We start from the raw sequence: 24,038 nt of genomic DNA on the forward strand, positions 1-24,038 counted from the left end.
AAGCAGGCTTCCCCCTGAGCAGGAAGCCCAATGCAGCGCTTGATCCCAGGACCCAGGGATCATGATCTGAGCCCAAGGCAGATGCTTAATGCATGAGCCACCCAGGTGCCCTAGTATTTGTTCTTCTAATCCATGAGCATGGAACATTTTTCCATTTCTTTGTGTCTTCCTCAATTTCTTTCTTGAGTATTCTCTAGTATTCTGAGTATAGATCCTTTGTCTCTTTGGTTAGATTATTCATAGGTATCTTAAGGGTTTCGGTGCAATTGTAAATGGGACCGACTCCTTAATTTTTCTTTCTTCTGTCTTGTTGGTGGTGTATAGAAATGCAACTGATTTCTGAGCATTGATTTTATATCCTCATACTTTACTGAATTCCTGTATGAGTTCTAGCAGTTTTGGAGTGGAGTCTTTTTGGTTTTCCACATAAAATATCATATTATCTGCAGAGTGAGAGTTTGACTTCTTTGCTTATTCTGATGCCTTTTATTTCTTTTTGTTGTCTGATTGCTGAGGCTAGGACTTCCAGTACTATGTTGAATAGCAGTGGTGATAGCAGACAGCCCTGCTGTGTTCCTGACTTTAGCAGAAAAGCTCTCAGTTTTTCTCCATTGAGAATGATATTTGCTTTGGGTTTTTCATAGATGGCTTTTATGATATTGAGGTATGTACCCTCTATCCCTACAGTGTGAAGAATTTTGATCAAGAAAGGATGCTGTACTTTGCCAAAGGCTTTTTCTGCATCTCTTGAGAGTATCATGTGTTTCTTGTTCTTTCTTTCATTATTTTATCACATTGATTGATTTGTGGATATTGAACCAACCTCGCAGCCCAGGAATAAATCCCAGTTGGTCATGGTGAATAATCCTTTCAATGTACTGCTGGATCCTACTGGCTAGTATTTTGGTGAGAATTTTTGCATCCATGTTCATCAGGGATATTGGTCTGTAATTCTCCTTTTTGATGGGGTCTTTGGTTTTGGGATCAAGGTAATGCTGGCCTCATAAAAAGAGTATGGAAGCTTTCCTGCCATTTCTATTTTTTTGGAACAGTTTCAGAAGACTAGGTATTAATTCTTCTTTAAGTGTTTGGTAGAATTACCCTGGGAAGTCATCTGGCCCTGGCCCTTGTTTGTTGGGAGATTTTTGATTACTGTTTCAAATTCCTTGCTGGTTATGGGTCTGTTCAGGTTTACTATTCCTGGTTCAGTTTTGGTAGTTTATACTTCCCTAGGAATGCATCCATTTCTTCCAGATTGTCTAATTTATTAGGCATATAGTTGCTCATAATATGTCCTTATAATTATATGGTCTCCCTGTTGGTTGTGATCTCTCCTCTTTCATTCATGATTTTATTAATTTGGGTCCTTTCTCTCTTTTTTTTTTTTTTTTTGATAAATCTGGCGGGGGGGAACTGTCACGTTTTCATTTTCATTTGTTCCCATGTATTTTTTAAATTCATGTTTAATTTCCTGGTTGACCCATCCATTCTTTAGTAGGATGCTCTTTTAACCTCCATGTATTTATATTCCTTCCAAATTTCCTTTTGTGATTGAGTTCAAGTTTCAAAACATTGTGGTCTGAAAATATACAAGAAATAATCCCAGTCTATTGTACTGGTTGAGACCTGATTTGTGACCCAGTATGTGATCTATTCTGGAGAATGTTTCATGTGTACTCAAGAAGAATATGGATTCTATGGCTTTAGGATGGAATGTTCTGTATTTATCTGTGAAGTCCATTTAGTCCAGTGTGTCATTCAAATCTCTTGTTTCCTTCTTAATCTTTTAAGATGATCTGTCCATTGCAGTGAGGGATGTTAAAGTTCCATACTATTATTGTATTATTGTCAATGTGTTTCTTTGATTTTGTTATTAATTGGCTCACATAGTTAGCTGCTCCCATGTTAGGGGCATAGATATTTAAAATTGTTAGATCTTCTTGTTGGACAGACTCTTTAAGTCTGATATAGTATCATTCCCCATCTCTTATTTTAGTCTTTGGCTTAATATCTAATTTGTCTGATAGAAGGACTGCCACCTCAGCTTTCTTTTTTTCTTTAGGTTTTTTTTTTTTTTTTTTTTTTTTAATTTATTTGACAGAGATCACAAGCAGGCAGAGAGGCAGACAGAGAGGAGAAAGCAGACTCCCCACAGAGCAGAGCGCCCGATGCGGGGCTCGATCCCAAGACCCTGGGATCATGACCTGAGCCGAAGGCAGAGGCTTTAACCCACTGAGCCACCCAGGCGCCCCCCTCAGCTTTCTTTTGATGTCCATTAGCATTGTAAATTGTTTTCCACCCCCTCACTTTAAAACTGGAAGTGTGTGGATCTAAAATGAGTTTCTTGTAGACAGTATATGGATAGGTCTTGTTTTTTTTTTTTTTTTAATCCATTCTGATACCCTGTGTCTTTTAACTGAGGCATTTATTCCATTTACATTCAGAGTAACTATTGAAAGACATGAATTTAGTGCCATTGTATTGCCTGTAAGATGACTGTTGCTCTATATTGTCTCTGCTCCTTTCTAGTCTGTTACTTTTAGGCTCTCTCTTTGCTTAGAGGACCCCTTTCAATATCTCCTGTTGGGTTGGGTTGGTGTTTGCAAATTCTCTTAGTTTTTGTTCATCCCGGAAGCTTTTTATATCTCTATTTTCAATGACAGCCTAGCTGGATATAGTATTCTTGACTGCATATTTTTCTCATTTTGTGCTTGCTATGTGAATATATCATTTCAGTCCTTTCTGGCCTGCCAGTTCTCTGTGGATAGGTCTGCTGCCAAACTAATATTTCTGCCATTGTATGTTACAGACCTCTTGTCCCGAGCTGCTTTAGGATTTTCTCTTTGTCACTGAGACTTCTAAGTTTTACTATTAGATGATGGGATATGGACCTATTTTTATTCGTCTTGAGGGGGGTTCTCTGTGCTTCCTAGATTTTGATGCTTGTTCCTTTTGCCAAATTAGGGAAATTCTCTGCTATAATTTGCTCCAATACACCTTCTGCCCTTCTCTCTTGCTTTTTTCTCCTTCTGGGATCGCAATTACTCTAATAATTGCTTCATCTTATGGTATCACTTATCTCTCAAATTCTCCCCTTGTGGTCCAGTTGTTGTTTATCTCTCTTTTGCTTAGCTTCTTTATTCTCCATCATTTGGTCTTCTATATCACTAATTCTCTCTCCTGCCTCATTCATCCTAGCAGCAAGAGCCTCCATTTTTTATTGTACCCCATTAATACTTTTTTTTTTTTAAATTTTAACTTGGTTAGATTTTAGTTCTTTTCTCTCTCTAGAAAGGGATTCTCTATTATCTTCTATGCTTTTTTTCAAGCCCAGCTAGTATCTTTATAATCGTCATTCTGAACTCTATTTCTAACATCTTACTAATGTGAGGTCCCTGGCATTCAGTACTCCCTCTTGCTCTTTTATTTGAGGTGAGTTTTTCCATTTTATCATTTTGTCCAGAGAAGAATAAATGAATGAGAGAACAGAATGCTAAAAGGGTAACAAGGACCCCAGAAAAATATACACTAAACCAATCAGAAGAGACCCGAAACAAGGTGAGAAAGAAGGGGGGAAAATTATGAGGCTGGTGAACAGAAAAGAGCCACACACTAGATTTGGGTGTATTTTGGTGTCTTAGAAAAAACTGCCTCCCAATATCTTTTTTTTTTTTTAAAGATTTTATTTATTTATTTGACAGAGAGAAATCACAAGTGGCTTAACCACTGAGCCACCCAGGCGCCCCTGCCTCCCAATATCTTAAAGAAAAAAAAAATATATATATATAAATATATATAAATATTTACCCATATATATATGGGTAAATATGAAAGGATGGAATATGAATGTAAAGATGAAAATTTAAAAAGATTTTAAACAAGGAATTGTTAAGAAGTTGGTTGAAAAAAGATTTTAAACAAGGAATTGTTAAGAAGTTGGTTGAAAAAAGAAAGAAAATAATTTTTTTTTTAAAGATTTTATTTATTTATTTGACAGAGAGAGATCACAGTAGACAGAAAGGCAGGCAGAGAGAGAGAGAGGGAAGCAGGCTCCCTGCTGAGCAGAGCGCCCGATGCGGGACTCGATCCCAGGACCCTGAGATCATGACCTGAGCCAAAGGCAGCGGCTTAACCACTGAGCCACCCAGGCACCCAAGAAAGAAAATAATTTAAAAACAAGAATATGATCAGGCTGGAGACTAGAACAAAGCCATACACTAGATTTTGGGTATATTTTGGTCTGTTAGAAGACACTGTATCCCCAAATTTTAAAGTAAGAAAAACATATATATGCAAAAAAAAAAAAAAAAGTTTAAATACAATGAATGGATAGAATATGACTATAAAAATGAAAATTGAAAAAGATTTTCAAAAAGGTATTGGGGTGCCTGGGTGGCTCAGTGGGTTAAAGCCTCTGCCTTCGGCTCCAGTCATGATCTCAGGGTCCTGGGATCGAGCCCCACATCACTCTGCAGAAAGCCTGCTTCCTTCTCTCTCTTCCTGCCTGCCTTTTTTGCCTACTTGTCATCTTTGTCTGTCAAATAAATAAATAAAATCTTAAAAAAAATAAAAGGTATTGGTAAGATGATTAAAACAGGAGAGAGGAAAAATTTAAAAATAGGAAAAAAATAATGAAAATTTAAAAAATTTAACTTTGAAAGATTAAAGAATCATGGGGGAAACAAGCCATGAATAGCATGTGCTATATTCCCCTAGCTCTGGAGTTCTGAGGTTCTCATTGATCGGTGAATTTGGTCTTGGCTGGATGTTCTTGATCTTCTGTGGGAGGGGCCTGTTGCCATGATTCTCAAATGTCTTTGCCCAAGGCTTCTGCACTGCCCTTGTCAGGGGCCAGGCTAAGTAATCTGCTTGGGTTCACTCTCAAGAGCTTTTGTTCCCTAAACACTTTCTGCATAGCTTTGGAGGATGGAAATGAAAATGGCAGCCTCCCAATCTCCAGCCCGGAGAGCCAAGAGCTCAGGGCCCCACTCCTCAGTGCACCCTCAGAGAAAAGTCAATCCCTCCCTTGTGGTCTCTGGCCATGCTTCGGTCTCACCTGGCCTGTGACTGAGCGTTTCTATCTGTGGCGCATGGCCTCATTTGGAGCCTCCAAACCCAGCAGATTCCTGCTGTGTGCTGCCATGCCACTTCTCCTGGGGGAGTAAAGAGGAGGTCTCCCCAGATCTGTCACTTGTGGGGTTCCTGCTTGAATAGCAGTGGCCTGATATGCCTTGGATCACAGTTTAAGGTAAGCCCGAGCTGAGAGCCCCCTTCTCGGCTCCTTCTCTGCAGCCAGGTTCCCTGCTCTAATACCTGGGAACTCTGCCACACCCAGACACCGCCAGACTGTAACCCCAAGGGTCCCAAGACCACGCGGTCCTTGTGAGGGTTCCTCCCCTCGCTTAGCTGCCAGAGCAACATCCCTCAGTGAAGCAACTTCTAAAAGTTCTGATTTTATGCTCCTCTGCTCTCTTACTTGCCTGGGGCCGCCCCCTCCCACCATGGTCTATTTTCCCATATATCACCTCAGATTCACTTCTCTGCACGTCCTGCCTTCCAGAAAGTGGTCACTTTTCTGTTTGTAGAATTGCTGCTGTTATTTTCTTCAATCGCCTGTTGTTTGTAGGTGTTCAGAGTGGTTTGATAACTATCTAGCTGAATTCCTGGGACCAGATGAAATTTAGGTCTCCTCCTCTTCTGCCATCTTGCTCCTCCCTCGCGGATCCATTCTTCTGCATCCTCTCATCTGTTGGGTCCTTTTAGTGTATTTTTCATTTTATTTTATTCAACTGTGATTGGTTCTTTTAAATATTCTTTTTGTTGACATTGTGAATACATCCACTCTTCTCTCCAGTCCAGTGAGCATCTTTATGAAAATTACTTTGAAGTTCAATCTGGTAGACTGGTTCTCTGAATTTTCTTCCCCTGTGATTTCATCTTCCTCTTTCATGTGAGGCACATCCCTCTTATTTTCCTTGACTTTGTGTTTCTCTGAATTAGTTAGAATAGCTACTTCTCCTAAATTTGAAGAAATGGCCTTGCATGTGGTTGTCCCCTTATATAGACTGTGTGTGCCTGGCAATTTATCTGCCTAGACTTGTAGTGGCATGGGCTGGTTCCTGGGGCACCCCATGAGGGGCTTGCCCATGGTGGGATGCTGAAACTAACTGGGCATGGGGTGGTTGGTCCTGTGAGTCTCCAGACAATACCCTGGCAGTATAGTTAAAGCTGATGTTGGCACAGGCCATTGCAGTCCTGGACCTCTCCAGGGCAGCAGGCTGGCCAGACAGTGAGTACACACCAGGGTGTCCTGCTGTGCACCACAGACTGCCTTGTGCTGGTGGGTTTCTTTAAGAGTTCAGGGGCTCACTGACAGTAGACTGGTTACAATGCCTGGACCCACCTCCCATCTGTGATATCAAGGCAGAGTGTGAATATGAATGGTAGTGATCACCAGTCCCTCCAACCCAGAGTTTCAACAACCCCCTTCCATTTGGTAGAGTTACAGTGCTGTAATTTTTACATTCTTGTTGCCCTTTAAAATGGCAGTTTTCTGTGCTCTCAGGCAGACAGATCTGTTCAGTCTTTAAGTAATATTCCACCCAGTGCAACAGTGTCAGGATTGGAGTTTCCCTTTGGTATGGTCTTGTCCCTCTTACCATTCTTCATGTGGTCTATCTGGTTGTACAGCTGTCCATTTAGCCGTGTTCAGGAGAAACTGCTCTGTAGTATGTAGATTTGGTTATGTCCATGGAGGGGAGTTAAGGGTCTATCTTGCCATCTTGGACCCTCTCTCCCTAACCTGCTGAATATTTAAGTATCGGCTAAAGTCAACTGACAGTTCAATCTTTTCCATCTACTAGTCAAACTAGTGCTAGACCCAGTTCACTGAGGATACAAAATCTTTTTGTCCTTGGGTCCCTTGTTATTCAAACTGTGGCCTGTGAATAAGCAGCATAGCCATGACTTAAGAGACTATATCCAACAGATTCCTCTGGAATCAGAATCTGCATGTTAGGATGTGTGGTGAAGTTCTGAGGAATATGTGAAATGAAGCAGAAATGCAGACTTAGAGATTGTGTCCAGAGTCCCTTTCTGTACCAGACTCTTCATTTGCATCACGCTGGCCCAGCTCCTTCCAATCCTCCCCTCCATATAACACTTGTCTCTTGAGAGAGACCTTCCTAGGACAGTCATACTCCATCCTCCTTGGATTCTTACACGTTACTACCATTATTGTGATTACCACACCAGTTTGCCCCAGAGCCTGTTCCATTCCCCTCTCATCTTCAAGAGACCATGTCTTTGTCTCTGTATCCTCAGTCTGGCACATCATTACCTGGCATGCAGTAGGCCTGCAACTTAATGCCCACCCCCCCCCCGCCGGCCATTTCAGTAGAGAAGAGCCAGGAATTGGGTAGGTCAGCTAAGGTCACACAGCAGTCAGTGGGTTGAGCCATACCCATGTGTATGTATCATTTTTATTCTTCTTAAAACCCACTGCCCCATTTGGGATATCTCCATTCTTGTTTCATGCTCTGAGTAGTTTGTTTTTATCGAAGCTCATTAGAGAAGAACTTTCATCTGTGTTACAGTTCAAAGACACAAAAATACAAATATGAATTCCATAAGCACCAAAACTGACAACAGAAAACCTGTTCACATGGGGCCAGGTGAAGTGACGCTCTAGCCGCAGCCCATGAATTGCTCTAGTTTCACAGCATTTGTGCAACAGTGTCCCACTCTTAACAGAGCAGAAAGGAAAATCAAAGCCCCAGAATGTTTGTTTTAATTAACAGTTACAAGAAACATTTTCTTTAGTTGCAAAGATTTCTAAAACAAAGATCTTTCAGAGACCCCAGTGAGGTGTAGAGGCTGCCAATGGGTCAGCGAGGCCCATCTGGCCAGTCAGGGCCACTTGAAGCATTCATGCTCTCTCCACACTGCTGTTCTGGGCCAGCTGGGCTGCATCTCACTCATCCTGGCTTCCACCAACACTAGGAAAACCAAGAATGTCTGCTTTGGCCTTTCTATGGATAAAAGTAAAAAACTGGCTTAAACCACAGATCATATAGGAAGTATACCTTTATCAACAGAGGAAAAAGTAGCTCACATTATGACAATCATACCAACACAATGATAGGAGAAAATATTTTATACTAGTCAAAGAATGCTGACATAAATCTGGTTTGAAGCTTTAAATAAGTTCCAAGTTTTTATATTTCACAATTTATATTTTATTAGAGTCCACAGTCTGCTAAATAAAAGCAGTAACGAGATATTTCACAAACTATTGTACAATTTAAATCATATGAATTTAATTTCATAAAAAATTAGGTGCATATTCATAGTGGCTAACTTAAGCTGTTTCATCTATGGTCTAAAATACTTTATAAGAGATTTAGTTCCAGCACTAAAAATAATCCATCGGTATATATATTTTTTACATGTTTTACAACATAAAGTTTGTGCTCTTAATCAAAAAGATCCACAGACTAATTCAGCATGTAAAAAATAATTTTACAAAACATCAAGTCAACCTTTCAAATCCACTTTTATTTTCTTTTTTCCTCCTCACATACAGACCTTCTCCCCATACATTTCTTGCAGCTATAGAGTCACTTGATGATGTTCTGGTACCATTTTATCCCTAAAACTTTGCTGGCATCAAAATATGACAGTTAACCAGTGTTAAATCTATAAAATATTTACATAGCACAGCACATTAAGCTTTAGACAGTTGGCAATTAAACCACATACAAATACGGTTAAGACCCCCATACTACATGTTCGGAATTGGTGTTCACGGTCCCTTTCTGGCGACTGTACACTGGTTCAAAAGGCAGCAGAGGCAACAGGCAGTTACGTGAGGACACTGAACACTATGATCTGGAAGCACATTATAATGTTACCCCAGTGTCATGTACCACCCCACCTTTCTCCAAGGTGGTCTCGTAATTCTAGAATGGCAGGTCCAGCTGATACAAAATGAAGACAGACAACACAACATTTACTCTGTGGAGACAGCCTAACTCCTACTATGCACGTGCTGTGACTTTGAACACAACTCGTCCTAAAAACTTGTCACGATCATCCTGGTTTTTTAGGTTGGGTGATCCATCAATCTTGCACTCGACTGTTACTTCATTTACGGTACTGCTGGTAGCATTAAAGGAGACCTGGACAGCAACTAATGGCTGCAGATAACTCACCTGGCAAATAAAAGAAAATACGTGAATTCCAATTCCATAGTAACTTTACTTACACTTTATCAGGAGTTGGTTTATTCTGTAAAATTTTAAAAACAAGTTTTAATCTATTACATGTTTTTTTTCTTTTGAACTGGATACTCATTTTTCACTTAAATTTTTAGGGACAGAAGTGACTAGATGGTTAATGAATGTTCCTGGGAGCACTGCATAATCTAGATTGGGTCTCATTATCATTTTTTAAATACTCTGTAATCTTGGTTTGAGTTTCCCCTTGCACCCAAGGACTACCTTACTGATTACTTAGCTCTCCTAGATCCTTACTTATGGCTGCTGTGTAATTTGATGCAAACAGATTACTAAATGTATTATTATGGCTGTGGTTTCTAGACACATTTCTTCACTAAAAAGAACTAGGCAGCTAATTCCAGGACTGGGGCAGAGAATGTAAAAGATGAATATGGAATATCCTGTAGTGCCAGAAAGTAAGGGGGTGCTCAAAGAATCATGGTCCTACGTCCAAAGGACATGGGAGCCAGCCCGAAGGTCTCTCATTGGCCAAATCTGGTACAAATTTAGCTTCAAAATGAACAGAACAGATAATAAGAGTCCATGAGAATATATGGATGTAAATAAATGGTGGAAAAGGTAAAGCTCTTTCTCAGAGCTGAATGCCAACTAGTAAATGGAGGAGAGAGGGCATTAGAAAAACATCTGGAAACAATCCTATTAGCTGATTCAGCAAGAGTTAACAAAGGCTTAAAGCCAGGGGAGAAACAGGATTATGTAGACTCTCCAATTATTCTCTCCACATGATACTTGCTGATTACAAAAGAAAAAAGTAACTTGACAGAAGAGAAACCTGGCTGACACCATCTGAACCCAGTAAGTGTTCAAGGTTGCCATCACCACTAATAATGTGACCCAGTCATGCTATGTCCCTCCTAATAGGATGTTCTGAAAACATAGTATTTTTTCTGAGGCCGTCTTGCTAAAAAAGTACCATCGACATTTAATCATGAAAAACCTCAAATTCAAATTGAGGAACAGATACGGGATAGGCTAAGAAAAGGCCTACAGATACAAAATAGGCTAAGAAAAGTCCTAAACTCATTTTTGAAGAGTACAGACTGAGGAACTGTTCCAGGTTTTAAGTCCCTAAAGATGTAACAGTGTGATAGCCTGCACCAGGAAACCACTTTTTCTTTTACAAGAAAGAATGTTACTGGAACAACTGTAAAATTTCAACAAGGTCTGTAGACTGGATGATGGTATTGTATCAATGTTAATTTCCTTTGATAACTATTATGGTTATATAGAATGTCCTTATTTTAGGAAAATCAGCATTTAGTGTAAAGAGTCACCATGTTTATAACTTAATCCCAAGATGGTTCAGAAAAAGAAATTATACACAAATAGAGACTGATAAGACAAATAAAATACTAACATATAGAAAATATAGGGAAAAGATCTACAGAAATCCTCTGTACTATTCTAGCCACTTTATTTTTTCACCTCTGTGCACACTTTATGAAAATAATCATCCTTTAAGTTTTGAACTATAGATGTGGGATCTCTACTTGGCATCACCATTTATATTTGAAGACCAGACTAGAGGATGCGCGAGTTACACAGGGCATGTGTCTGCCTACCCTAGATAAGTGACATTTTAATACAGATATGCCAATTCCCCAACCATGAGTCATGACCTTACAAACCTTGAAGTACTTACATGCAGTTTTTTCCCGTAATATGGAAAATATTTTAAATCTATAGTTCCTTTGGGTGGATAAGTTGATAGAGCTGCTGTGTTTTCACTCTAAAGTAGAAAACAAGAGAAACCTCTTTTTAGGTCATAAAAACAACTTAAAAATATGTATTAAGGCAATATCAATTATGAACAGTATGGTATTCTACAATGATGTTCCAACTTCATTAATTATATTTTTGAGAACAGATGTGTTAATCTTGGTTTAAATCCTTTGACACAAACTATCCTGACTCTTCTTAGAATTCCTGATATAGCCTACAAGCTTTTCCAGGGGAGTCCTTTCTAACTTACAGCCAGATCTGATCATGCACCGTCTAAAAATCTTATCTGCCTTCCAACTACCAAATGACAGTTCTCCAGCCACTGACAGCAGAAAGCAATCTGTATGGGACCAATGTATTCCTGAAATTATTTAAAATACTGTGCTTCCAGACTATAAACAATGGCTGCCACACTGTAGTATGTAGGATTCAGGCCTGGGAGGCAGCAAAAGTTTCCTGTGATTAGTAACCATAATGGTAACCAGAAGGGGAAATTATGATGCAACTGCCAAAAACTATTAGGAAAAATTTAAGTTACTCTAAGCAAAACTCTTCTTAACCAATTTAAATACCCTTAAATTTATGAGCACATGCAAATCAAAGTAATCAAATTTACTGGAATTATATTCCATGTATTTAAAAAAACTGATAAATGTGACAAATATACAAATTAATCGTCCATACTCCAACTTGTTCTTGATAAACAGAATTCTCAGGTAATGCATTCTGAATAGGACTACTTTTAATAACTAACTTTAACACACACTGAGGAGATGACAATCAATGACTAAGATCAATGGATGTTTACTAAGCATGAATTAAAACATTAATAAATGCTTCAATTCTAGATTTACACTTGATCTTAGCCAAAAGGCCGAGAAGCGATTGAATTCTAGATTTAAATGCACTAATTTTTATTTTTTAAAGCACACAGCAAAACTAAGAATCTCCTCTAAGGAGAAGTCCTACTCTGCACGTATGACAGACAAGTGACACAGCAGGACGAATGCACAATGCACAGAGTGACGATATTCCACAGAACAGGAAAACTCTCATGATCCAGGTCGAAGGTAGGTGGAAAGAATAGGAGTTAACAAAGCTAAGAGAAATTGTAGAAACATTTTCAAACACCACCCCACGTTTGTACTCTTTTACAATCACTGTGATGTGTGCCTTTCTGTGTTGCTTTTGTTTAACCAATTTTCTTTTAATACATGAGCTTAATTCATAGAAACAGAGATGGTCCCCAACATGTAAAGGAGGTTTTCTGGTGGATTTACATTTCACTGAGCTGTTATTTCCAGCCAAACACCCCACTTAACTTCTTTTAAGCTCAACATCCTTCTGTGGGCAGGATCAATTACCAAGAGAGGAATTGAGGCTCAGTTAAGATCACTCAGGTGTGACCAATTCTTAACTGTTCTCTTGGTTTGTACCAAAAGCATGTTGGCAAGCTTTTACTTGTACTTTACGAAATACTTAACTGCATATCTGAAAAACGATACTTCAGGGTGAAGCACAAGTATCCTAGTCTCTAAGTATATGAATGACATCATCTCGGAAAGTAGGAGCAACTAAGTCTAAGAATCTATTAACGGGCACTAAGTTCCACTGAGAACAAAATAAAAAAAAAAAAACCCACACAACACTTTAAGATTATTTATTTATATATTTGAAAGACAGAGGTCACAAGTAGGCAGAAAGGCAGGCAGAGAGAGAGAGAGAGGAAGGGAAGCAGGTTCCCTGCTGAGCAGAGAGCCTGATGCGGGGGGGCTCGATCCCAGAACCTTGGGATCATGACCCGAGCTGAAGGCAGAGGCTTTAACTCACTGAGCCACCCAGGCACCCCACAAAATAAAAAGTTTTGAAATGAGTGTATTTTCTTCTACACACCACCCTGAAAAGACCTGAACACAAACCAAATGTTTTCTAAGCCGTATTTGACCTCTGGGTAGCATTTGCCAACTTTTTTTTCCTTCTGTATTTTTCTATATATTCCTAAATGAACAGGATTGCCTTTTATAGAAAAATAAAATGTTGAAAAAGACCTAAATTTAATATTCCATTTTTGGCAGGAACCATCTTTTAAAACAGTTTTCTTTTTTTTAAGATTTTTTTTAAAAAAGATTTTATTTATTTATTTGACAGAGATCACAAGTAGGCAGAGAGATAGGCAGGAGGGCGAGGGAAGCAGGCTCCCTGCTGAGCAGAGAGCCCGATGCGGGGCTCAATCCCAGGACCCTGAGATCATGACCTGAGCTGGAGGCTTAACTCACTGAGCCACCCAGGCACCCTTTAACAAACTTTCTAAAAACAAACTTATTCCACAACTAAAAATCCCCATCTACTTTGGTTATTTTATATACTTCACATATATCTTCAAAATGGGACAACAAAGTGAAATTTGAGTCATTAACCAGGATTTTGCATTACCATTTCTGCCAACTATTCCAGAAGCAAAAGATACAGAACAGAAAAAGATCCACTTAAAACAGTTACATGGAGTTGTTTATACTGGCCAAACATTTACAAAATTGAAATCTTAGGAGTTTACAGCTTTTGCCTTTCTGGCCAAAATATGTTTTCCTCTCTCAGTAGTGTTGGCTCCACAGAGCCACTAGTCATCTATACAGTCTGCTCACATGCAAAGGCAAAAGCTCCTGCACGCAGGTACACTGTCATGAAATTACCACTTCTACCTGGCTGAAGTCTACTAGTACCTAAGTCTCCAGAACTTTCTATTGGAAAGACTAGCAAGCAAGGAGGGAGGAGGTTAATAAAGAGTTCCTTTTTCTGAATGTACCTTGTAGCCATAACGTTTTCTTATCTTAAGAGAGTATGTGCTTAGATTTTCAGAAGGATCTGTTTATCAAGAAAAGCTCAGCTTAGATGCAGCTTCTGGTTTTAAGTAACATATTGGCTGAGCTGATTGATATAAGGTAAAGTGAACTGCCTGCCTTTGGTTCACACGTATACTTTAACGCAGATAAGAAACCATAGATTTCCTGGCTTTTTATTCTACTCTAAATATTCAAAAGGAATTATTAAAGATACTCTAAAGTAGGAGCTCTCAAAGTATAAGTAAAAGACCATCAGCATCACCAACACCTGGAAACTTTAGTTAAAAATAACGCAAAATTTGGGCCTCCCTCAGAACTACTGAGTCAGAGACTTCAGGAATGGTACCCAACAAGCTCTCCAAGTCATTCTGATGCATGAACGAATTTGAGAATAACTGAAAAAAAAGTTTCTGCCTACATAAGAAGTCCTTTCAAGGCTAAAAGAAGTACAGTTTTCTCCACCAACAACTTTAGAAGTGATTTCAATGTAACATTTCAAGTAAGGTATACTTTGACACAGATTTAGGGTTGGAATGCTAAATTTTGCACAATAAATTAAATTTAGAACTTAATATTTTCTCCTCAGAACTCTTACCCATCATTTACATATTTGTCTTAGTTGCACTTGCAGCATGGAGAGAAAACAGAAGAAGTTATGAGATGAAAACTGCATAGCACTCTGGAAAAAAATAAAGTAGGGACAGGAGAGAAAATACTGCCTCTGCCTTAAGGAAAATGTACCATGTTTCATGAACTCTCAGATGCCACTAATGTACACCAATTTATGTACTATTAATAAAGAAAAAAAATCTATGGATACACTATTAAGACACCATCCATTATAAGGCCAACTCACTTCAGTTTTGTTAAGATAGAAAAAAAGTGAATCTTAGAATCAATGAAATATGATATAAATGTAAACACAATGAAATCAATGCACATGGAAAACACTTCTATTTGAATTACCATTTGCAAATTAAGAAGGGCTAGACACCCAAAGTTTGGTGGGATTTTATTCTTCTAAGACTGGCACTAAAGAGGACTTTGAAAATGGGACAGGATAAAATGACTAAAAATCACTGACATTTAAAATATTAAGATATACTAAAGCTTAACAGAAGTTGGGTTATTTTTTGAATACTAACCTTTGAAGTACATTCTATCCTTGGTTCTCCTTGAGGTTTTAATCCAATTATCTACGGTAAAGAAAAATTAATTGAAACATCACAAACATATATGAAAGAACCTCCTGTTTTGTTGCTAGAGACCCACGGGTGGAAGGGTTGAGAGGAATACCAACTCTGTGTATTAAAGCTGTTACATCTGCCTTTTAATTTTATTTTAGAGGATTAGAATGGACTTTTCAATATAATCTTACCATCAGGTGTCTTATTACTGTACTGGGGCAATTTAGAAAAATAAATCCGTTACCAAAAAATTGAGTAAAACATAGCATTGCACTTTGCTACCCTTAAAACAAGAACCAAACAGAAACCTTTAATACTAACAGTAAGAACTGCAGAAGCATAAAAGTGGTTTTCATGAAATTGTATTAGTTAAAACCCTCAACATATGTTTCCATAAGGCTTCCATGGAACCTTACTATCTCACATCTGTCTGTTTAATCACATTTTAAGACCCAGCACTATTCAGTTCTATGTCACGAGGCTACTTTCATGTATGCAGCAGATATATCTAACTCTGCATGGCAACACACATCCATCTGTTTTGTGGGAGGAACTTTTTATGTTTTGAATTTATATGCATTTTACATGCAAATGCCTGTAAAGTAAACATTCCTCCCAAAAGAGAAGTTTTATGGCAACCTAAATAATATCAACAGCAGTAAGGATCCTTACCCATGTGATGACTTGGGAACGAACTACACTGGGATGCAGTCCCCTGCCACACTCACCAGCACAGCTCATGACCGTCTGTACCGAGGGTGCTAGAAAAAAGCAATAGCTGCAAAATATGTACATACTCTGTTCATTTTCACAAGAACACAAGGATTTCCTTTGGAGTAGCCAAACTCTGGATCATCCACACCACTGCACTCCTGAAGTAAAGTAAGAGGAAACTGACATGCACCATAAACTGGACCCTTCTGTTCATTAAGTGCTCCATCGGGACAGGCTGTGAGGTTCTTCTGTTCTTCTAAATTGTAAGCTGAAAAGGAAACATATATGTACACACAGATCAGCCAGAAACAGATCTTCAACACAGCCAGAAACACATCATCCTTTGGACTACACTCTTCAACGACAAAAACAGCAAAACTGATTACCACATTATTCTGGGGAAAGAATGTTAAGTTTGTTCCTTTAACTTTTAATAGTTCTGAGGTTTACTGCATCCAACAAGGACGCAAACTCTTTTGTCACCATTAGGTGGCGCCAGACATGGCTAAAGCTTTACCTGAAAGCCTCCTATGCTCCTGGCCCGAAAGATAGTGGTGACAACCTATAAACTTGTCAGATCACTATGTTGTATACCTGAAACTAATGTAACATTATACGTAAACTATAATCCCATTAAAAAAAAAAAAAAAAAAAGACAGTGGTGAGAACATAAAAAGGCACTGAGGCTTCCCTGATGGATTCTACAGTATAATGGGGAAAACAGGCATTCAATCTAACAATCATTACTCAAGGGCCCGAGGATACACAGTGCAGAGGCAGTCTATTCTGCAGGGACTGCAACAAAGCTGGGCATCAAGAGGTGCCTGTGAGTTAACGTTAACTTAGGGTGTTTTTAGCAGAAACAGGTAACATCTTAGATAAACTCAAGTGCTAGAGTTAAATGGTCCCAACCAGGAGATGGGAAAGAGAGGAGAGGGAGAGATACACAATGAGTTTTTGGCTGTTCGCTCCACAATGGCACAGTGTTAGGCAAGAGTGGCACAACAGTGAGCAAGCCTGGTGTGGTCCCTGCCCTCAACGAATGTGTTTACTGAAAGAAACGCAAAAATAGTTAAGATATGCTGCAGGAGTACCTCTATGAGAACTACTGCTGTGTGGGTACGGCTGGTACCAGAGAAAGGCCACCTAAAGTGAATTCAACCAAAAAAGGAACAAAAATTTCAAAGTAAATGTGTTTACAAGAAAATGTAGATCTTTACTTTGGAAAAAAAAAATTCAAAAAAATATTTGGTTTCATGTTCTATAAAAAATTAGGATATAATTATAATTATGTACTCATTCAAAAGAAGGATTCAAATATTTGGAAGATAGGGCTAAACTTCTACAACACACTAGGTACCACACAACATTCATCACTTCCTTCTTGACTTTGGTGGCACAATCATAAAGATCATTTTGCAAGAAATATTCTGAGGCTTCACCAATCTCCCCTAAGGGCTTTGACTGCATACGCCTTTTGGCACAGGTCAGTTTATCGTGACCATTTTTGTATTCTGCCACGTTCCACTTCAATACAGAATCCCTCTAATGCAAGGAGTCGTAATGATGAATGATCTGATTATGAAGAACTCCCTCCCTGCAAGTCCAAGGCATGATGGGACAAAGATCACTGATGCCAGACAGCATAACCAAAGAGCCCTATACATCTGAGAAAAGGAAAGGGAAAGGGAAGACCTGAAAGGAAAGGAAAGACCTGAAAGGAAAAAGGTTAATTTGAACAAAATAAAACTTTAAATTTTAAACAGTATCCACTGGGGGGAAAAGGCCATGTATCTTTTAATCTTTTTAACATAAGAAAGGCCTTTCTAAAATTCAGCAATGACAACTCAAAAGTTAAAAGGGGGGAGGGAGGTGTTGAAGGTTAAAGAGTTAAAAGTAAATCCTCCAGAAAACATAATATAGTAAAACAGAAAATGAGAGAAAAACAAGAGATCCAAGACCCAACTAACAGAATAATTCTAGAAAGAACCAGAAAATTGAGCTGAGGAAATTATCAAAGTACTAACAGAAAATAATTTCCTTTAACTAGAGAACCTACTAAGCCTTCATCCTGAAAGATCCCCAACAAGTTCTCAGTAAAGTGATATTTTATTTTTTTAAAGATTTTTATTTGACAGAAGGCTCAAGCAGTATTTATTAAGAACACAAGCAGGGGGAGTGAGAGAGGGAGAATCACGCTTCCCACAGGCAGGGAAGCCCAACGTGGGGCTCTATCCCAGGACCCTGGGATCATGACCTGAGTTGAAGGTACACACTTAATAACTGAGCCACACAGGCACCACTAAAGTGATATTTTAGAGACTGAAACCAAACCAAATTTTAGAACCCAAAGGAAATACATTTAGAAACAATAAAAAACCAGCCCTGCAGAGGAGAAAAAGGCAAATACAAAGGAACTAATTCTATATACAACTAAACTATCACCTATAAATGCAGAATTAGGTCATTTTCAGAAATGAAAGGACTCAAAGTTTTTATTTCATGGCTCTTTTCTTATGAAGTTACTTGAAATAAATATATTCCGTTAGGCAGTGAATTATGAAAAAAGAAGGCAGGAGCCAAGAAACAGTGGATCCAACTAAAGTGATAAAAAGGAGTCTCAAAATGACAGCTGGATAAAGGCCTAAACGGTTAACAATACAGACTATAGCAGGAGAGGAAAGGCTCTAAGGAGTTTTCCCAAAAAGGGGGGACTCTAAAGGATACCTGAGATGACAGTGCACAAATAAGGGAAGTCAGAAGAGTGTCTACAGATGACAGAGTAAGACATAAAGTCTAAAAAGGTGACCAATAACAAAACTAAAAATTCAACTAGTAATCCAATTATTGAAATGGGTTGGTGGGCAGGAGGGTCTGAGGCACGTGAGGTAAATCCTCATCTGCCGTGGCAGGAAGTAAAGATGATGTATACAAGTGATAAATCAAGAACCAGAATGAAAGTATAATATTCAGAGACATAGAAAAAAAATATTGTAAGAAAGTTCAAAATCATGAAGTTCTTTCCCACTGAACATGTATCCAGAATCCACAACCTCCAGAACTCACAACCTCCACTTCTTCCTCTCTTGCCATGCCACCATTCTACTCCCCTGGAATAGTGGAATGGCTTCCTAGCTAGCTTCCTGGTTTCCCCCCATAGTCTCAAAAAAGCAGCCTGAGTGATCCTTTAAAAATTCGAGTCAGATGACATTTCCTGCTTAAAAACCTCCAACTAGGTCAGTGTAAAAACCATACAACTTTAAAGAATGGCTTCTGAAGACCTATACAACCTAGTCCTCCTTTATTTCCCTGACCTTGAGCTCCTTCAGCTCTTACCCTGGCTTACTCTATCCAGGCGCCTCTAGCTTCCTCGATAAACCCTGACATTGTAGGCCTCAGGCTACTTTCCTCACCTTCAGATCCTTCCTCAAAGGTTCCCTTCCATGAGGCCTTCCTAGACCACCCTGTTTGAAACTGTAAACCTTCCCATCTCTGCCTCCTGTTCCTCCACAGCACTCATCACCTTCCCATGCCACTCAACTACAAACTTCATGAACACATTTTTCTTGTCTTCACTGACAGAACTTAGAAAAGTGCTTGACACAAACAAGGCCTGCCAAAAAATAGGTGTTAAGTAAATTAATACAACTGTAGCTAAAAAGAAGTAGGACAGGAAACGGTTTTCATTATAGACCTTTCTTTACTGTTTGATTTTTAAACCACGGATTATATTTATATTTAGACAAGATATCCTTAACAAACTATCAAGGGAAAGAGATTTAGAAAGACAGCCTAATGTTTTGGTGTAGGATCAAGAGGTTTTTGACTTCAGATAAGAGGAAGTTGAGGACTTCTGCATGCTGATGCGAAGGATCCAATAAAGTGAGGCTAAATATATAGGAGAAGGAATAGTATAAAATGAATCCAAGGCACGGAAAGAGGAAGATCCAAAAACCAGAACTGGGCAGGTGGCCTTAAATGTGAGGAAGGGCGGGGCGCCTGGGTGGCTTAGTGGGTTAAGCCTCTGCCTTCTGCTCAGGTCATGACCTCAGGGTCCTGGGATTGAGCCCCACATCCGGCTCTCTGCTCAGCGGGGAGCCTGCTCCCCCCCCCCCCCGCCCTGCCTACTTGTGATCTCTGTCAATTAAATAAATAAAATCTTTTAAAAAAATGTGAGGAAGGGCATCAAAGCAGGAGAAATATCACGGACAAAACGGCTGTAACTGTAGGTCTGTTTTACTGGTAATGGGAAAACTGGTGGAATTCCCATCTGAGTACTTCCATTATTTCTTTAAGGCGGAGGCAGGTTATATGAAGTGAGTTATAGGGGAAAAGGTAATGGGTTAGAGGTTGGAAATAATCCCTTCAGAGAATTATCCAGAGAAATTCAGTGGGACTGCCAGGTAGCAGAGTTGGTCCACTTGAGGGAGGTGGTAAAGTATTCATAGTGCTGCCTAGTCCTGAGAAAAGTCTTCATCAGCCTGCTTGGGGACAGGCTCAAAGAACAGGCTTTATCCAGGAATTATATGGTTTCATCTAGGAGAATTACACAGGTTCATCCACGTGCCTTTTATGACAGACTGACAGGTAAGGGATTTTAGAGTACTGGCAAAACTAAAAATGAAATGAAAAACCATGGAATTAATAACCTTGGTATAAAGGGAAGTTAGGGAGAAGGGGCTGGGATAAAATAAAAGAGTCAGTGAGGTGGAAGTCCCAATGAGGTAGAAGAATAGTGAGGGAAAGTTAAACAGGCGAACTCGAAGGCTGTGTCAGGAAAGCCACAATCAGTCATTTTGGCAGTGGGGTCCTATGTGTTCTAAAAATGAATGCAGATCCCTGTGCCCTGAGGAAGAGGTGAGGTGATTAGGAACCAACAGGCCAGCACATGGGATAATTATTCATGTGCCTGTTAATACCATGGGATGTCTATTAGAAAGCATTACAGGGCGCCTGGGTGGCTCAGTGGGTTAAGCCGCTGCCTTCGGCTCAGGTCATGATCTCAGGGTCCTGGGATCGAGTCCTGCATCGGGCTCTCTGCTTCCCTCTCTCTCTCTCTGCCTGCCTCTCCATCTACTTGTGATTTCTCTCTGTCAAATAAATAAATAAATAAATAAAATCTTAAAAAAAAAAAAAAAAGAAAAAAAAAGAAAGCATTACAGACTGCTAACTCCAAAATCCATAGTGGGTAGGTATTTGAAAATGAAAAATACCATTCATTTCCCCCTCCACAAGTACACTAAATCCAAAAGATCCAAACACTTAAGAGTTACTATTTTGTATAATTTAGTTTTGCTTTAAATACTTTTTAATGCAGATATAAATATGTTTTTGTCTCAACAGACTTATTCATGCACATATTATAGGACAGAGAAGTCAAATCAACCCCCATTAGGCTTAGACCCCTATGTCTTTCCATAAGTTAGAATATTCTCACAACTCATTTAAAATCTACCTGCAAGTCCTCTCAGTGGACTGTATAGAACAGGAGTGGGGGAAAAAAGGTAAAACAGACTCTAAGAAAGATGTTTCTAAAAGTAAACACTATTATATAGTTTCTCTAATAACTAAAATCTTTTACCTTACTCTAAGAAAACATACTTACGTTTTAGAAACTTCCTAAGGTCTTCAATGTACCCTTGATAGGACTCTGGATCAGACACAGTGAATGAATATTCCAATGCAGTTAGTGGTTTTGGAAAAACCATAAGTCCTATAAAGAGATAAAAGAAAAAGGGGGAAATTAACTGCAGGAAATTTCCTTCTTTCTTCTTGCTCTTATACTTAAAAGGCCAGATCTCATTAAATTATATGGAAAACTGTTTTCACAGACAGACGGAAATTATCAAGAACTTTTCACTTCTGATTATGAAGGCATAGACATTTAAATGAAAGAGAACTGCAAGTCTTCAAAATCATTTTGACATTATCAATTAAAAACATCCCTAAATCTGATTATCCAGTTAATTATAATTGCTCCATTCCTTTAATAAAAGTAATCCTTTAAAAGCTGCAGATTTTAGGAACGCCTGGGTGGCTCAGTTGGTTAAGCAGCTGCCTTCCGCTCAGGTCATGATCCCGGCGTCCTGGGATCGAGTCCCACATCGGGCTCCTTGCTTGGCGGGAAGCCTGCTTCTCCCTCTGCCTGCCACTCTGTCTGCCTGTGCTTGCTCTCGCTTCTCTCTCTATGACAAATAAATAAATTAAAAAAAAAAAAAAGTTGCAGATTTTAGTTTGTACTTCCCATATTTATTTTCTTATCAAATATTTTTAGGTTGTGCCAATTTGCTATTAATAGGAGAAAAACTTTTGCAAATTGGTCTCCCAGCTTCTGTCATTCAAATTAACTGTATGGAAAGAGACATAAAACTTACTCAGTGAAAGAGGCCTATACAATTTTAACTCTACAGTTAAATATTCTTCCTTCAGTAATAAACACTGCTCTATAATTAAAATGTTTTCACATGATGCGTCTGGAATATAACCACCAACAGTTTCATATCAGGAGTCAAAACCCATGTACACAGAACATGCTGAATGAATTTATGGAAAGAAAATATAAGCATATTTATAAGAAAGATAATTAGGCTTCCAACTTTAATATAAGCTTTCTTTGTTTAAAAAGCATTAGATCTAGAGGCTCAGCTGGTTAAGCATTCGACTCTTGGCTCACATCACGATCTGCCTAGCTGGGATACAGAGCCCATGTCAAGCTCTCCGCCTCAGCAGGGAGTCTGCTTCCCCTCTGCCCCTTCTCCTGCCTGTGTGCACACACACACTCTCTCTCTCAAATAAAAAAAAATAAATAAATCTTAAATAAACAAAAAAAGCAAAGCATTAGATCTAGATTATTAATTCAGCCTTGCACCCAGGCTTAAAAACAGTCCTAAAATTTTCACTAGTCTCTAAACATTTCCCGTATCAAAGTTATTAGAGATGCTATGCCTTGCACTGAATCTGAAAATATATGAATAACAAGGGCTGTTTTAGTTTCCATTACAACTGCTGCTCACAGACATCTAATTCTTCCTTGCTTTTTTCATTTTAATTCCAGTATGGTTAACATACAGTGTCACATTTTAGATCAGATCCAATTTATTTTAAACTCTAAACTTGCTTGTGTTTGTTTGCATGAATCTCGAGTTAAACTAGATGCAATGCTACGCAATATGATGAAACAAGGTTCCTACATGGGAGAGCAAATCTCAGTCTACATTCACCATAAAAGACCTCCTAATTAAGCTTCCCTTTATCTAGATCAACACACCAGAGATCACTTAGATTTGGATAATCTCCTCTACCTGATTTTCCATCCACTGCAAAATCTCTACTAAATCTATAATAACTAAGACTTTTTGTAAAAGTATTTAAAGAAGGAATAAAATGTCTTTTACTGTCCAGTATATTAAATGACCATCTGTATATGTATGAAATTGTTTTTATTTTTTAAGGTTTTACAGCAGAAACAAGATACAATATCCTGCAAGTAAGAAAGTAACAGAATGAAGGCAGCTTGCACATTAACTATATTGAAAACATCTAACTTTAAGAAAAACCCAACATAAAATATAAAGATTTCTAACTAAAGAATTTTTTTTTAAAAGATTTTATTTATTCATTTGACAGAGAGAGAGATCACAAGTAGATGGAGAGGCAGGCAGAGAGAGAGAGAGAGAGGGAAGCAGGCTCCCTGCTGAGCAGAGCGCCCAATGCGGGACTCGATCCCAGGACCCTGAGATCATGACCTGAGCCAAAGGCAGCGACTCAACCCACTGAGCCACCCAGGCGCCCCTAATTAAAGAAATTTTTAAAAGATTTTATTTATTTATTTGTCATAGAGAGAGAAGCGAGAGCAAGCACAGGCAGACAGAGTGGCAGGCAGAGGCAGAGGGAGAAGCAGGCTCCCCGCCAAGCAAGGAGCCCGATGTGGGACTCGATCCCAGGACGCTGGGATCATGACCTGAGCCGAAGGCAGCCACTCAACCAACTGAGCCACCCAGGCGTCCCTAACTAAAGAAATTTTTAAAGAAAAACATGAAGATAGCTATCCTTTATACAAAGGACTACATTCCTTTACATGACTAATTTCTTTTTTTTTTTTTTTTTTAAAGATTTTATTTATTTATTTGACAGAGAGAAATCACAAGTAGATGGAGAGGCAGGCAGAGAGAGAGAGAGGGAAGCAGGCCCCTGCTGAGCAGAGAGCCCGATGTGGGACTCGATCCCAGAACCCTGAGATCATGACCTGAGCCGAAGGCAGCGGCTTAACCCACTGA

At 39.0% G+C, this 24,038-nt stretch overlaps 1 protein-coding gene, 1 long non-coding RNA gene and 1 pseudogene across 2 annotated transcripts in view; 1 reads left to right on the forward strand and 2 right to left on the reverse strand.

The window, feature by feature from the left end:
• Nucleotides 1–8,070: 8,070 nt before the first annotated feature.
• The window catches only part of ATP1B3 (ATPase Na+/K+ transporting subunit beta 3), a 46,022-nt gene continuing 30,054 nt past the window's right edge, over nucleotides 8,071–24,038 (reverse strand). Inside the window, exons 3-7 of the mRNA XM_059391831.1 lie at nucleotides 21,368–21,475; nucleotides 15,846–16,030; nucleotides 15,007–15,057; nucleotides 10,942–11,028; nucleotides 8,071–9,212 (exon numbers count right to left, since the gene is read on the reverse strand). Coding sequence (XP_059247814.1) covers nucleotides 9,039–9,212; nucleotides 10,942–11,028; nucleotides 15,007–15,057; nucleotides 15,846–16,030; nucleotides 21,368–21,475 — 605 coding nt within the window. The 3' untranslated portion in view covers nucleotides 8,071–9,038. The remainder of the gene's footprint in view (nucleotides 9,213–10,941; nucleotides 11,029–15,006; nucleotides 15,058–15,845; nucleotides 16,031–21,367; nucleotides 21,476–24,038) is intronic.
• LOC132012593 (U2 spliceosomal RNA) lies at nucleotides 11,770–11,907 on the reverse strand (annotated as a pseudogene).
• LOC132012177 (uncharacterized) overlaps nucleotides 11,903–24,038 on the forward strand; it is a 39,972-nt gene continuing 27,836 nt past the window's right edge. The window contains exon 1 of the long non-coding RNA XR_009402544.1: nucleotides 11,903–12,091. This is a non-coding gene — a long non-coding RNA (uncharacterized LOC132012177). The remainder of the gene's footprint in view (nucleotides 12,092–24,038) is intronic.

The sequence above is a fragment of the Mustela nigripes genome, chromosome 2 (assembly GCF_022355385.1).
Source record: "Mustela nigripes isolate SB6536 chromosome 2, MUSNIG.SB6536, whole genome shotgun sequence".
Lineage (NCBI taxonomy): Eukaryota > Metazoa > Chordata > Mammalia > Carnivora > Mustelidae > Mustela > Mustela nigripes.